This window comes from Lissotriton helveticus, chromosome 6 (assembly GCF_964261635.1).
Source record: "Lissotriton helveticus chromosome 6, aLisHel1.1, whole genome shotgun sequence".
Taxonomy (NCBI): Eukaryota; Metazoa; Chordata; class Amphibia; order Caudata; family Salamandridae; genus Lissotriton; species Lissotriton helveticus.
This window is the reverse complement of record NC_136067.1, coordinates 532,337,544-532,353,292: the sequence shown is the minus strand read 5'-3', so window position 1 is coordinate 532,353,292 and position 15,749 is coordinate 532,337,544. Positions and strand designations below refer to the sequence as shown.

Genomic DNA, 15,749 nt, shown 5'->3' with positions numbered 1-15,749 from the left:
GCTGGTACCCCATGTACGTTGATGAACATTCCTCAGCAGTAACAGATGGTGAGGTGGACGGTGGGAGGGGCTGGAGGCAGGGAGGGTGGGATTGAGGAGGGCATGGTGGAGGAAAAATGAAGGGAGAAGAGTGGACGAAGGAGGAGGATTAGGTGGCGGAGAGCAGGGTGTGGTGGAGAGAGGAGGATGAAAGGTCAGGCAGAGGGAGGGCAGGGGGAAGACTGTGGATGGAGAGAGGGAGGATGGTGAGGTATACAGCAAGGAAGGTGAGCCACAGGGAAGGAAAAGAGGGGGAGATAGAGAACACTGGGGGACCCAGGAGTGAGGTTTGATAGGAAGGGGAGGGGAGACAAGGAGAGGAGGGCGAGGCAAAGAGAGGGGGAGGGAAGAAAAGGAAGGGGTGGCAGAGGGAGGTTGGAAACAGAGAGAAAACGTAGAGTAGGGGATAGAGCGGAGGGGTAGCAAGGTGAGGCAGTACAGGAGATGGGGAAGGATGGGAGGGAGTAGGTAGGAGAGAATGGAGAGAATAGTGGAAAGAGGGAAAAGGGACATTGTAATCTGTACTGCAGTGCGGCCACATTCACAGCCCCCATTGTAGAAATTAGGGTTGGAACAATGCTCCAACCCGCTCCTTGAGCCTGTCAGAGGCACTGGTCAGTCTCTCTGATCACCATGCTCTGACCAACTGCCTTATAATCTGGCAGTCAGACCTCTATCCTGGCTGTCGGGCGGACCACCACTGATGGCTTGTCACTGGTGGTCCTCCCGACATCCTAATCAAGCTCTAAATGTTTGAGTCTGGGATTGAGACTGACTGAGACTGAATGACAGAGAGAAATGAATTTAGATCTGAGGCTGAATCACAGACTAACTGCAGCTGAAAATGACTGAGAGTGAGTGAGTATGACAATGATTGAGACTGAGACTTTTTGAGACTGAGAGTAACAGACTGACAATGACCGAGAACAACTGAGAGTGACAGACTGGCTGAGGTGAGATTTAAAATGAATAAGAGGGTGAAAGTGAAACCAACAGTGTATAATACTGAATACAGTGGCTGTGAACCATTGAGAGAGGGATTTTAGCAACTCACTGAAAGTTACTGAAAATAACAGAAACTGAGCGGCTGAGACAGTGACTTATCCTGAGAGTAGCTGACCGAGCATAACTGATTGAAAGTGACTGACAAAGGGGGGGAGACCAAGGGTGACTGAGACAGGCAGAGTGACCCAGACAGACAGAGAGTGACCAAGGATAAGTCTGACATTGACACACACTGGGAGGGATTGAAATTGGGAGTGGCTGAGATTAACTCAGAGTGACTGGGAATGATAGTGGCTGGGAAAAACAAAGATTTATAGAGACTAACTAAGACTACAATTGACAGAGAATCAGACCGTGAATAAGAGTGACTGAGACTGTGAATCATGGAAGGAATGAGAGCTGCTTGTGGTCACGGATTTGAGCCTTGGTCTTGCCTTGTTGTAGATTGAGATACTTCCCAGCTGACTCTGTTGTTCTGACATAGCTTAATGTTTTGATGGCTTATTCATTGTTGTTCTACATTATGTCCCACAATGAACCCATCATGACCTTCTTCTGGTAGCTTTCCTTGGCTTCAGCATTTTGGTCCTCCTTTCCTTTTCTGTCATGTCTCACGTTCTTCAGTAGTTGCTGCAAAAACCACGTTTACCAGTCCTTGAAAATGTGTGGCGTTCCCATTTTCTGTGACTGACCTTGTCACTTTCTTGGTGCTTAGTCTCTTTGTTTACTTTTGATGGCTTGCTATCCAGGGAGACTTTTTGGACGTTGCTTCTTGCTTGGTTTCTACATTCCTCCTATGTTCATGTTTGCTTCAGATATGGCCTGTCCTCTGTCTGTGCAGGCTGGCGCTGCACTGCCCTTCCTTTCTAAAGTGCCCCAAGGATGCCATGAATCCAATATACTCTTTGTGTGCTGTGCCTTGATTCTATCTGCCAGCTGCTGTGATGTAGGTGTTGCAAGGAGTACCCATTTTCTTTGCTATTTTTATGATCTACAAAATGGGGTGTCCTTCATGATGCTGGACAAGGTGGAAGCAGACAGTAGCATGCTGAAAGGTGAAAAATGTGCCTTCTTAACAAACAAATCTGTGGTAAACATTAGTACTTCATAAAATAATAATTTAATGATACAATCAGTTTATATTGTTTGACATGGTTCAGGAGCTACACTGATAGTGGGTGATGATAACCAAATAGTTTAGAATGGACTGATTTCCCTTGAGCACAAATTAGGAAAGTCAGAACATATTGCTCGCCATCTTAGTGTAAAGATGGCCACCAGAATGTTCATTGAACTTACTCAATAGTAGTCTTAACGTCTCTGTGATCGGTAACGACGGTGTCATGGTATATTCACAATATTTCCTCATTTAAGTGATGGGAATGTACAGAGCCTGATATGTTGAAAATACAGCTCTTCATGCTGGGGCAATGAAATGATCAGATCTTTGTATCTAACTGGGAGAGAACAAGCCATACCATTTGCAAAAATGTCTGAAAAGCAGCAAAGATGTGATCAATGGTTTGATGGAAGCTATTTAGAATTTCAGGATACCTTTGGGACAGGGTATCAGTAAACGTTTTCGTTGATCTGTGAATGTAAGTAATAGATATATGTCCATCACGCTTGCCAACTGTTCTTGCATAGCAGGTTCAATCAATCAATCAATCAATCAAGTGGCTTGTAAAGCGCAACTACTCCCCTGTAAGGGTCTAAAGGTGCTGAGGGGGGAGGGAGGTGTAGCTGCAGATCTGTCATAAGGCACTGTTGTTCAGTCGATGAGCAGGGTCTTGAGGTCCTTCCTGAATTGGGGCAGTGATGGTGATTGCCTTGGGGAGAGAGACAGGGTCTTTGCTGCGAGGTAGGAGAAGGATCTTCCCCCAGCTGTGGTCTTGCGGATACATGAGATGGCTGCTAGGGCCAGTTGAGTGGAGCGGAGGTCTCTGGTGCATGAGTGGAATGAGAGGCGGTGGTTGAGGTATGCAGGTCCCATGTCGTATAGGGCTTTGTAGGTGTGTGAGGAGCTTAAAGGTGATCCTTGGGTGAACAACACTTACAACGCAACTTTTACATCGCAGAGCCTTTATAACGCAACCATTACAACGCAAACTATTACAACGCATTGCTCTGGGGGGCGCTCTAGGATAGGGAATAGGTTAATTTACTATCCAATAACCTTCCCTAGTGTCCACGGGGACTGGAGTTGGAATAGTAAATTAAACTATTAACTATCCAGGACCCCAAAGCACTATGCGTTGTAATGGACTGCGTTGTAATACTTACGTTGTAAAGGCATGCGATGTAAATGCATGCTTTGTAATGTCATACATCCGATCCTTGTGTTGACTAGGAGCTAGTGGAGGTCTTTCAGGTGAGGTGGGTGGTGATGTGGCTGTGGCAGGGGATGCCGGGGATGAGTCTGGCAGAAGTCTTCTGGATGCTTTGCAGTTTCTTGAGGAGTTTCTGGGTGATGCCGGTGTAGAGTTCGTTACCGTAGTCGAGTCTGCTGCTGATGAGTGCATGGGTGACCATCTTTCTGGACTCTGTGGGGATCCACCTGATGTTCTTTTGGAGCAGGTGTAGCATGTTGAAGCAAGATGATGAGACAGCGTTGATCTGGTGGCTCATGGTGAGCAAGGAGTCCAAGATGATGCGGGGATTTCTTGCGTGGTCTGTGGGTGTGGGGGAAGGTCCAAGATTTGTAGGCCACCAGTCCCAAGTGGCGGGGTGGCCCAAGATGAGGACTTTGGTCTTCTCTGAGTTTAGCTTGACACAGCTGTCCTTCATCCAGGAGGCAAACGCCTTCAGCCCTTCTTGGAAGTTTCTCTTGGCGACTGTGTGTTCATTGGTGAGGGAGAGGATCAGTTGGGTGTCGTCAGTGTAGGAGACGAAGGTGAGTCTGTGCTTCCTGACAATGGCTGTAAGCAGGGCCGTGTAGATGTTGAAGACATGCCTACACTGACAAAAAACACACACATGTGCACTCTCTCATCTCTGTTTTGAAGGTATTCAATAATACTGATTAGTTGAGAAATGTTGTGTTTTAAGTGCTCACACCTCCCAATCTTATTGAGCAAGCTATGCCCCTGGTAGAAGATTTCCCTAATCCAATCTAATTTCCGGCTATAATTGAGGATAAAGGCTCAGAATCCTGAAACTCCTCTCTGCTATCTCAGCCTCTCCAGTAGAAAACTGGGCGGCTCCTCCGCTATGCCAGTGGAGAGTCATTCCACCAGCGCAAAATATAAATAAAAATAAAACGATAATAAACCCAGGTTCATTATCATTCTATTTTGTTTCTTGGAGTCTTTAGGGCAGGGCCAGGGAGATAACAGGCACCACAGGGAGTAGTTTGCACTGTTTTCAGTGTGCATCCCGGTTTGGCCTGCTGTCTCAGGCCGTCCAAACTGCCATGAGCACTGAAGCTCTCTCCATCCCAGCTGCTTTGCTGGGTTGGAGACAACTTGCACAGTCTCCCTGGGAGCACAAATAATCAGCGCTGAGGCCAATCCTGAAGCTGCTCCCATGCATGAGAGCAGCTTCAGGATTGGCTGCAGGGGTGTCTGGGAGCTTCTGCCTGCAGTGGAGTCACGAGAGGAGCAGAAGACTGCAGGTAAGTTCTTTTTTGGTTTCTTCCCTTTTTTCGTTGTTTGATGTCGTCCCCTGCCCCCCCCCCTTGCTCCGCCACTTTCCTCTGACACCGGCCGCTACTGAAAATGCTGATTTGTGATGTCTGCTGTTCTCTATGTCTGCCAGGTTGAGATGCCCTGTCTGTAATACTGAAAAGGAAACATGCCTTCCATGACATGCAGGAAAGGGGGTAAAAGAGGGACGAGGAAAAACTTTGATTACCTGTTCCAAGTAGCAAGGAATATTACAGTTTTAACTCACTTGTGGTCACTTACTGTGCTGGAAGGGAAGACTAATTCTTTTACTATTTTATTAAACTGTTACACAAGAATTCTCATAAATATGCATTCAATATGAACATAAACGACTTCCTTTATTGAACTTTTTAATCTTAACCACTGTTTATTCATAGCCCATAAACCAAACTGTGCTTGAAATCCAGCCTAATGACTGAAGGGACGGATGACATTTAGGAGGAAATCTTTAATTGGCTGAAGCACAATGTTAACTCACACGTTTTAAATTCCGTCGTATAACCTTAAACGGTGCATGACTGCCGAATGTTTGCATGAAATAATGAATACTATTCGACAAAAACTGCAATATAACCTTTAAATTCCCTCTATAAATCACACAACTAACTCTGTCTAAATAAAATTCAAAATTATGCTTTCAAAGTTTGCCTCTACATTTTCAGCAGATTAAAAGTCTGCTCTGCACTACATTAAGCTGACATTTTGCCCGCTCCCCTCAAACCATGCTGTAATGACTTATTTCTGTCTCAGACTGTGAAGACGTTTTTCTCCCCATTCCGGCCTGTCATGTATGCTCGGCTGTGTTGTGCATCAACTGGCAGCTGGTCCGGGCTTAAATATCGAGCAATGGTTAAAGGTGACATTTATAGATTTTGGAAATAAAAACAGGTATTTGAAAAGCATTTCAGATTTTTTTTTTCCTGTAGAAAATGTGCTGACCAAGTGAACCCATTGTTGAGAAGTGTGCGACATAGTATTTCATCTGGATTTCCAAAATGTTACATTTGTCATATAACTGAAGAATAAAAGATCACTGTTTGCCGGTTACAATTTAACTGCTGAAGCTGAACAAAAGTGTGCCTGCTTCTTTGTTCTCAACGGTATTCCATGAAAGGGTAATGCAAACAATTCTGTGAATTCAACCTTGCAACAGGTTTTCTATGGCATTTCTTGCAAATAGAGTAAAACACAGTTAGGTCATTTCACGCGTATCTTTAACACGCCTTTATTTTGTTTTCAGTTCAATTTTGTGGGAAAATTGCTTGGTCCGAGAGGGAACTCGTTGAAAAGGCTACAGGAAGAAACCGGTTCAAAAATGTCCATCTTGGGAAAAGGCTCAATGAGAGATAAAGCGAAGGTACGGCAGATAAGTTATAATTTTGATGACATGGTAAAGAGCAAACCAATTGTATTGACAATAATCACGCATGAAGTCGGTTTTGTTTCACTAGCTGTTAAATGCATGTGTAAACATTGATACTATTACATAGTGTTTTAGTCTGGGAATACTATTTATATATGGCCTTGCGCAGGCAAGCGTATAAAATGAATTGAAAGGGAAATTTGCTCAATTTAGTGAGGCGGATCAGATCCCTCTGAGCGCTATTGGCCGTCGTACTACCGCCACCACAACTTTTGCACCTGGAGGTGGTGTATCAGCCCTAAAGGGGGCGGGGCCACTACAAATGTCTATAAAGTGCGACTTTGCCTCCCGCAACGTGGTGAGGCTGGGATGGGCCCACTCTCTTTGGCACATGGAGCAGAAAATATCACCGTAATCCGCATTCTTTTCAAACTTGAACATGGGTAAACTGTAGGCGTATCCCCTGGGATTACCCCATGCCACTCACAACAGGGACTATTGACAGTACGCTTCAGGGGTCTGCGGTAGACTGGTCTTTTCTTAATGGTAATGCTTTTAGGCCCCCAGAACCTGTGGATTTAGCACAAACGAATGATGTAGTCAGAGTTTGCGATGCTGTGTAGGGCAATGTAGAAATTCATTCAGAGCCCCTCTAATACTTAGCCGCAACAAGGGCTTGTCATCAAGAGGAAACAACTGGCAGGAAAAAGCCCAGTGGCAAAATGGAAACAAATGGATCTGAATCCGGGCCAACTCTCCTCATAGATTCAAGCCCAAAACAAATCACAGTCAACTCATACATGCAACCCTGTAATCCCTGGTATTTGAAATGTCGATGTTCTGTGTGGGAAAGTCAGCGTTATTCTAGAGGAAAAACTGAAACCCATTGTAGAGTGACTTGAACACATCGAGAGTTGTATAGCACATTTACCAAAAAAAGGCAACTACCATTACAGGAAAGAGGAGTACTACATTTTTGCAGACAAGTAATATTATCCATTGTGCAGGGGATGTCAATGCACCGGAATCTACAAAGAACTTGGAGCAAACCCAAGACTCCTACAAGAAACAGGAAGAATCTGTAGTGACAGGGCCAGAGTGTGGATCCGGCCGTACTGGCAACAAAGTTACATCAAATACAGGGCCACTTGGGTGCAGGGCAATTAGCCAAGATCTATTTAGAGCATTCCTTATCCCAATAATGAGACTATGAGCTTGCCTTTCGTAGCTTGCCCCTACGTTCTGGTCCTGGAAGGAGTTCCCATTAGACCTGACCAAATGGAATCTTGGGAGCAGCTTCGCAACAGAACACTTCACTGGTGTGGCAAATATAAACACTTTAATCCAAGGGACATAAATACGATCATAATGGTGAGGAGGGCGAATGGGTGGGATGTTCAAGTAAAGATATCGATGAGACTGTATTGTGATAAATTTCCGAAATCCTTTGTGTGTTAAAAATACGTTGAAGATACAAGAGGTCACTGATTGTAACAGAACTAGAATCATTTCACTTCCCCTAGGTTATCTCTATAAAACAAAAGTGATGAATGTCCATTCTTGCCCAACCGACCCACTCAACTTCAGGCCCCATTGGTATGACGGTATAGTTTCTCTGCCCGGAGTGATCCTGTTGATGTAGATTGACTGGCCGCTAGACCTGATGACAGTAAGGAAATAACATCCACCTGAATAGTGACACTTACCAAATGTGCTACTCCATCATTCCCAGGAGATGGCCTTGGCCGGTGTAAGATCTCCTTACCAGAGTGGCACACCTTTATAATTCACCTTGATATTGCTATGCTTCAGGAAATCGATTGATGGTTTCTAGTGTCACAGTACTCCAGCAATTCACTCCCAATTTGGTTGTGCATCAGGGGATTTAGCCATCTGGGTGAATCTATATGCCGGTGGCTGTGTCAGGGCCTTTGAGACTCCAAATAATAGCTTTCAGGTTGTGAGGTATGAGATGTACTTGACTTTGTATTTAGTTATTTTTTATAATAATGATTTTATCAACATCACCAACACCACATTTCCAGTTTTATTTGATTATATGCATTTTCTGCTGAGTAGTGCTGTCAATACAGGGTATCAGGCCCGGCTTTGCTCAGCATGAAATCTTAATGTAAGACTTCCCTTGCAGATTCATCCCCCTAGTACTGCTATAAGAGCCTTGACAAGCTCTCTGGATGTGGGCCTAGCAAGTATGGAGGCACAAATGAGCCATGGGTAAAAAGGTAATTGGGATCCTTCCCCCTGCAGGTCAAAGGGGGTTGCCCCCATACCATTCATTGCCAGACAGAGTTTTAAAATCACAGCATTTCTGCATAACCAGGCAATTAGGAAACCTTTCACACTTCCTAATAAAGTGTTTTTTCAATGTAAGCTCATTATACTTTCTATATTGAAACACGTATTTTATTTTACATTCATTTATTTCCTTAATTTACTGCGACCAAACCCCAGAAACCAGTACAGTGTTACTCTGATAGTTTTACCCATATCAGAAAGGGTTGAATCGCAAACCAGTGGAAAACAAAGCGAATTCACAAATATGCCAAAAACTATTTAACAAACAGTCTCTAACATTTTTCTTTAATCCTTCGATTTATTCAGTGAATTCATTTACATTAACAATGGCAATGCAGCCATCAAATGAATATATTTTAGAAAATCTATTGTACGTATTCGGCACTCAAGTTGGCAAAAGAAACAAATCATGATCCAGTTAAATGAGTAAGAAGTCCTGCATGAGACAATAACATTATGTGTTCATTGAAAGATCATTTTTGCCATGTAAGATCTCTAAATATTAAAAATAAGTCAATGTTGAAATATATAAAAATGCACAAATTAAATGCTACTATCATAAATATCTCCAAAAGAAAAATATCAGCTCAGACCGACAGAGTTTGGGGCAAAATGAAGTAAGACAACAAAAGGGAGCAGTCTTTCCATAAAAAACAAGCCCTTTTATAATGAAAAAAACAACCCACATAATACGGAAAGATAATGTGATCTTTTAACCCGTTAAGTGCTGCGCACGTTCAGCGGACGTCGCGTGCACTACCTCGGTAGTGCTGCGCACGTCCGCTGAACGTCGTGGCCCCGCCCGCGCAATAGAATGTTCCGCACCAGCGCGGAACGTTCAGTGACGTTCCGCACCAGCGCGGAACGTTCAGCGCAGCGGAGGGGTAAAAATCCATAATATTACCAACCGATTTAGAATTGTTGCTTCAAATTAAACACTTTTCTTTGCTTTCTGTCTGCATACATGTTGTTGTTAATACACAGACATCCATTATTAATTCACTCTTTTCACCAGGAGCACAACATTTGACTTTAAAACGCACCGTATAAATTCATGCCTTAGCATATCATTCCTTCCTGCTCCTAACGTTGTGATAAAAATGTCGTAATGGACAATGGATACTTTCAGTCCTGGTAAACCGGCCACAGAGCTTTAGCCACGAAAAGTTACATCTTATTGGCTATGGAAAAAGTCAGAGAAGAGCAAAAGCAGCATTTGGAAATTAATTTAAGAAACTTGAGCAGATTGATTGTCATGTCTGTTTCAAAGGCATACTATTAGCAACAGAAACTTTTCAAAATGTGATCAGATTTTTTAAAATGTAATTTTCTGAAAGCATTGCATTTAAGGAGTAAATAATTTAAGGTAAAGTGTTGTTTCAATTTAACTCAATGAGGAGTTTACTTCATATGCTGTAAACTATAACATATTTATAAAACATTTAAAAATAACATGCATTCAAAGGCAGAAACCATTTGACTCCAGTCTATTTGTGTTAAGTAAGGCAGAACACACCTCAACCCCCCCAGTGACTGCCTAGAATGAATGCACACCCCCAGCCGTGCCACTCCTACACTAGATGCTAAATACACAAACAGTCAGAGGCACACAGGATGGTAAAATAAGAAAATACCAATTTTCTAAAAGTGGCATTTTCAAACTCAGAATTTAAAAATCACCTTCTCCAAATGGGGCAGTCTTAAATTCTGAGTTCAGAAAGCCTAAACTCTATTACTCTATCTTGTCCCTATGGAAATTTATGCTTGTAAGATGTTACAAAGCATCTCCCATGTTAGCCTACGGGGCAGAGAGCCTTTTCAAAGTAAAAAATGATATGCACAGTATTTCACTATCAGGACGTGTCACACACACAACTACAAGTCCTACCTTTCACATAGACTGCACCCTGACCATGTAGGTACCTTGGGCCTACCCTAGGAGTGCCTTGCATGTAAGAAAATGGAAGGTTGGGGCCTGGCAAGTGGGTGCACTTGCCAGGGCAAAATGGCAGTTTAGAAATGCATGTGCAAACAGTCCAGTGGTAGGTCTGAGACACAATTACAGGACTACTCATGTGGGTGGCACAGCCAGTCCTGGAAGCCTACAAGTAGCATTGATTTACAGCCCCTGGCACACAACGTGCCTTTAACTAAACTCTTAACAGTACATCAAATATACCAATCATATTATAATTTAAACATGGAGAATATGCACTTTAGCACTGAGAAGCGGAGGTAAAGTGCCCAGAATCCTATAACCAACAAAACAGGGTCAGAAAAATTGGAGGCAAAAACCTTGACGAGAACCCTGCAAAAAGGGCCAATTCTACCAGTGTGACCGAAAGAATGAGTGCGCAAGTCTATTTTAGGTGAGAAAAAATCTAATTTGGGTTGTTACAGGGGGGTCAGTTTGTAATATCACTAGCCTCATTTAGATTTTGGTGAATGTTGGGCATCCTCAAAAAAATTCTCATCTACCCACCTTGTTTCTCACCACCATGTAGATGTTCCCACAAGTAGAGCTTCAGATGAGTCTGCCAGCAAAAATCCTTGATTTGGCAGTCTGACTGCCGATGGGCAACAAAGTTATAGTACTGTTCACCCTGCCCTATTCTCTGGATTACCCTGTCCGGGATTGCCTGGTGAGAATTGGTAGTTCAGATCAGGGAAAACAAACAGTGACACTGACATGCAGGGAGAAACACCTATACACATCAGTGCTGTTTTTGTTTTGTTTTACTGAAAAACATCCTCCCTCTTGGCACAATTGTTCCATTAACACAAACACATGTTCAGAACAGGAAAAAAAACATGATGCCCACTGGGCAACATTGTGTGCCGTCATGCATTGAATCTAATAGCAGATACACTGAGGACATAGGGATCCCTCCAGGAAGGCAGGGTTCTTTAAGCATTACAGGCAGTCCTGTGCAAGGACTGTTATCGACCATAGCTTAAATGATGCCATAAATGTCTAAACATATTTCAGAAGCTGCTTTATATTTGCATGTCGATTTCAATAGTTCTTGGCTGACACAGGGAAGGTGGTTAGATATTATGTGGGCTACTGGTGGACTGGCTAGGAGAAATATTAGCAAGACATCAGCTTTCCATAAGAAACTCCCTGAGGAGAGGATATCTTAGGAAAAATGACTCCTCTGCAAAGTCTGGTGCATGAGATAATGGGACAGGGATACACCACTTCTAGGAAGGGTTCCAAGTTGTTTTCCTCGAGTAATGTTGTTTAATTTGTGCCATCCTCTTTTATGGTGATAGTAAACAGACATCCATGATCAGTTAAACTGCAGTTCGGTCTTCCTGTCTGTGGATACGGTTTAGCCTTTGAATTTCATCCATGATTTTGAACTATGATCACTAAGAAGTTTCATGACCTCTACTGGTACACCCATCTACAATGATGAGTATGTGAAAAAATGTTTAGGAGCTTTCCAATTACCTACTGAAATTGCAGAGGTTAAATGTGGGACTCACTGAAGTGACAATGTTATATTGCGGTCGGAAACAGATGCGCCAAAGAGGTTGCATGATATTGTGCACTTGTGGCCTGCACATTGAATGGAACTTTCAAATGAGAATCTGAGGAGGACACTGTCTTGTCTATGGTGATGTCAGTGGCTGGCATGTGGGAATATCTAAAAAGGAGTAAGAAAATGTTTCAGAACCAGAACAACACGGTTGGATCAGAGCAAGTTGTGAGAAAAACGTAAATGACATCTGGATATCAGCTAATGGGAGACCAGTGTTACCTGATAGTTTGTTGTTTCCAATGACACAACACTCCCATAGGCACACACATTTAGGAATAGATGCAATGGCAAGGCTGTTAAGGCCTAACTGGTTTAACTCCAGAATTAGGATGTTTGCAGATTAATTATGCCATTGTTGTGTGACATGCCAACAAATGAGAAAAAAGAACTCCTGTTACACTTAGTCTCATAGGTAGATCAGGCGGTCCTTTCAATGGAATGAAGATGAACTTTATCGAGATGCCTTTTTGGTATGGGTTGAGATATGTCCTGGTCATAGTGAGCATCTTCTCGAGATGGGTGGAAGCTTACCCAACCAGAAAAAACTACAGTCTCACTGTAGCAAAACTGTTATTGCGTGAATTCATAGCACAGTCTGGTATGCTAGTTTCTCGGTAATCAGATCGTGGGACACACTTTAAAAAGGAGGTCCTGAAAATGTTGTATTCAGCATTTTACAAAGTGGCATAGAGGTCTCTGATGAAGAGGAGATTAAACGTCAAGCTGAGAAAACAACTGAGACAGCATTAGTATGGTTAGAGGATCTGGGTGAAGGAAGAGGCACTGAAACAAGAAGAGTCGCCCATAAAGTTGAATATCCAGGAAACAGTTATCCAAAGAGATTAAGAGCAAGTGCATCCATTTATCGAATGCCACTGACTATCCCTGAGGACACACAGTCGAGTGGTAAATGGGACCCAGAGGGAGCTCAACAAAGGTTGAAAAGATCAAAAAGAGTGAGAGTGCCTTGTCAAATGTATTTTGCACTTGAGTGGACTTACTACATGATTAAGGTACTGAATGTATAATTGGATGAACTGTGTAACATGTACTCTGAACTGTTTGAACCTCCATGACATCATTGAAATACAAATATGATAAAGCTATTTAAAAAGATGTCTTGAAAAAACTGAAAGACACTGTAAAGACTAAAACTGTTTGAAAAGTGCTAAAAGACTGAAACAAACTATTCATTCCTTTTTGTTTTAAAGCGATTACGTAGGCCAAAGTTTGCAGAAGAAGGGAAGGGATAACATTTTAGAAGAACACGTAGTAGGGCTAAGGTTGTCTATCCAAACATTTTGAATTTTAAAAGAAACTGGAAAAAGACTACTTGAACAAACAATTTGCAAGGAGAGTATTTGTTTAGCACTTTGAATTGAACTCTTAAGCTATTGATGTAACACTTATGTTGAATTGTTCAGATTGTACAGCAAACATGTGTTGCTTAGAAATAGATGCAAATTTAAGATGTGTTCAATATTCGTAATAATTGTACTTATGGTTATAATAGTGTTAGTAGGGTCCTTCTCACACCTGATACAGAGATTAGATCCACAAACACAACTACAACATTTGTACACACCACCGATGAGGATCAAGTATCTGAGTAAGAACGACTCTGTAAAATTTATGAGTATTAGCTGGGAGAAAGACATAAGCTATCCTTATCTAGACATACTACTGAATCGATGGTTAAGAATGGAAGTTTTTAGGATAAGAATTGGCATTAACCCGGCCGTAACAAATAGTTCAATAAAATTCGGCTTAATACAACCAGATGGGAAATGTATGTGTAAGACAGGGATAAAATGTAATATTTGACACATTTTATTGGATTGCCGAAAATGTTTAAATCTACGTAAATTATTTATTGGTCTGAACTTTTTCAATTATGATGTAAGGGCGCGTTCACAAGCATGGGAGCTTCTTGCTGATATGGAGAATTTAGGTATCGCGATAGCCATTGGGAAATAAATGCAGGGTGTATATAAGTTCCCCGCTTCATTAGAGGCTTAAGTGCAGCTATGAGTATTGCGATCTAAAATGAAATGTTATTGTTTTAAAATTGTTAGGAATGAAGTTTCAAGGAAAACATGATTTTTATTGCTTAAGAATACAACTTTTTATGTGTTAGACTTTTTTAAATGTTAATGTATGAGCTGTGGTTAAAAGACCAAATGGTCTAAATAAACTTTATTTTTTAACTGAACTAACTACTTGAACAAACAAATTGCAAGGAGAGTATTTGTATATCACTTTGAATTGAACTCTTAAGCTCTTGCTGTAACACTTTGCTTGAATTGATCAGATTGTACGACAAACATGTGTTGCTTAGAAATAGATGCAAAATATGATGTGTTCAATATTCGTAATACCGGTACTTATGATTATAACAGTGTTAGTAGGGTCCTTTACACACATGATACAGAGATTGGATCCACAAACACAACTTACACATTAGTACATGCCACCGATGAGGATCAATTGAAAGCATCAATTTCAGGCTACAACAGGGATGATTACACAACAGATGTTTACTAGATTAGTGGAAGAATACAAGCAAGGTATTGACACAAAGGAGTGTTAGGTATTTGCCCACTTTGTCATCAGCAGCAGAAAAAGTTACTTGCCATCACATTCCATTGTCACACCCAGTTTCATGACATAAATTACTCACATTTGTATATAGAGAAGCACATTTTGAAAATGTTTATTCTAACCATGATTTAAAACTTTCTAGAGTACCTTTGGTGCAAAGCATGAAGCAAAAAAGGCAAGCAAAAGAAATGGACACAAATTAGTATTATTTTAGACTGTCGAGATCCATAGACAGGGCCACTGGAATTAGGCGATTTTGCAGCTGCGCGGATTTATGCATAATTATAGATGTGCTGTATTTGCCACATAATCCATCATTTTTGCAGCATAATGTGCAGATTTTAACAGAAGCAAAAAAAAATCTAGCCCAAACAGTTCAATAGTTACTCAAAATGCATCTACATATGTTTCGGCACACCGAAATGCACTTTGCAAAGCTGGACTGGTCAAGCTTTTGTTGCTTATTGCTATATTTGGGTACTAACATGGTACTTATGAGTTGCAACCATCCCCAGACAGTGTTACCAAGTTGCAATATGATTAAATAATGCAGAATACCATGAAAGAAATGTGCTGCAATATGCTACATGATTTGTCTTTTCTTGCAGCATAATTTGACCATCTCCTGGCACATAATTCCGGTGCCCAACCCATGGATTGTATCAAAACTTATCAAAATAAAATAACCTGTTTAATGAGACCACTAGAAGAAGTCTTTATTATATCATTAGAAGAAAGGTACACTAATATTTCACCCAGTAAGGATAGAGAAAATTATGTTTTTCAAAATGTTTGGAGAAATGAAGAAGATGAATTTGAGAAGAAAATGGGTTACCCAAAGCTGAAATTAGACAGAAAACAAAAAGCGGAAATGTTTTGTTTACAAAAGAAGCCACACACAAGAACTACACATGTGTGTATTAGTAGCTGTGAACACACATTTGAAAAGATGGGGGACACATGGCACATCTTACAAGGGTAAGAAATGGCAATTCCAGTAGTTTATTTAATTTCTGGTTGTGATGCTTACTTTCAATTTCCTGCTAATTGGGAATGTAATTTCCCAAGATGCATCATCTATTCAGTGTAGATGCACTAACAATGACACAAGCACACAGGCACACACGCAGTACAGAAGATGGAACTCAATTATTGGGAGACATTTTTAGTGCAATGTTACCACCTGTAGAAGTCATAGTGAATGATGAAAAG

At 41.6% G+C, this 15,749-nt stretch overlaps 1 protein-coding gene across 1 annotated transcript in view; it reads left to right on the top strand.

The window, feature by feature from the left end:
• KHDRBS2 (KH RNA binding domain containing, signal transduction associated 2) overlaps window positions 1-15,749 on the top strand; it is a 1,768,831-nt gene that overhangs the window by 687,508 nt on the left and 1,065,574 nt on the right. Inside the window, exon 4 of the mRNA XM_078646808.1 lies at window positions 5,950-6,066. Coding sequence (XP_078502934.1) covers window positions 5,950-6,066 — 117 coding nt within the window. The remainder of the gene's footprint in view (window positions 1-5,949; window positions 6,067-15,749) is intronic.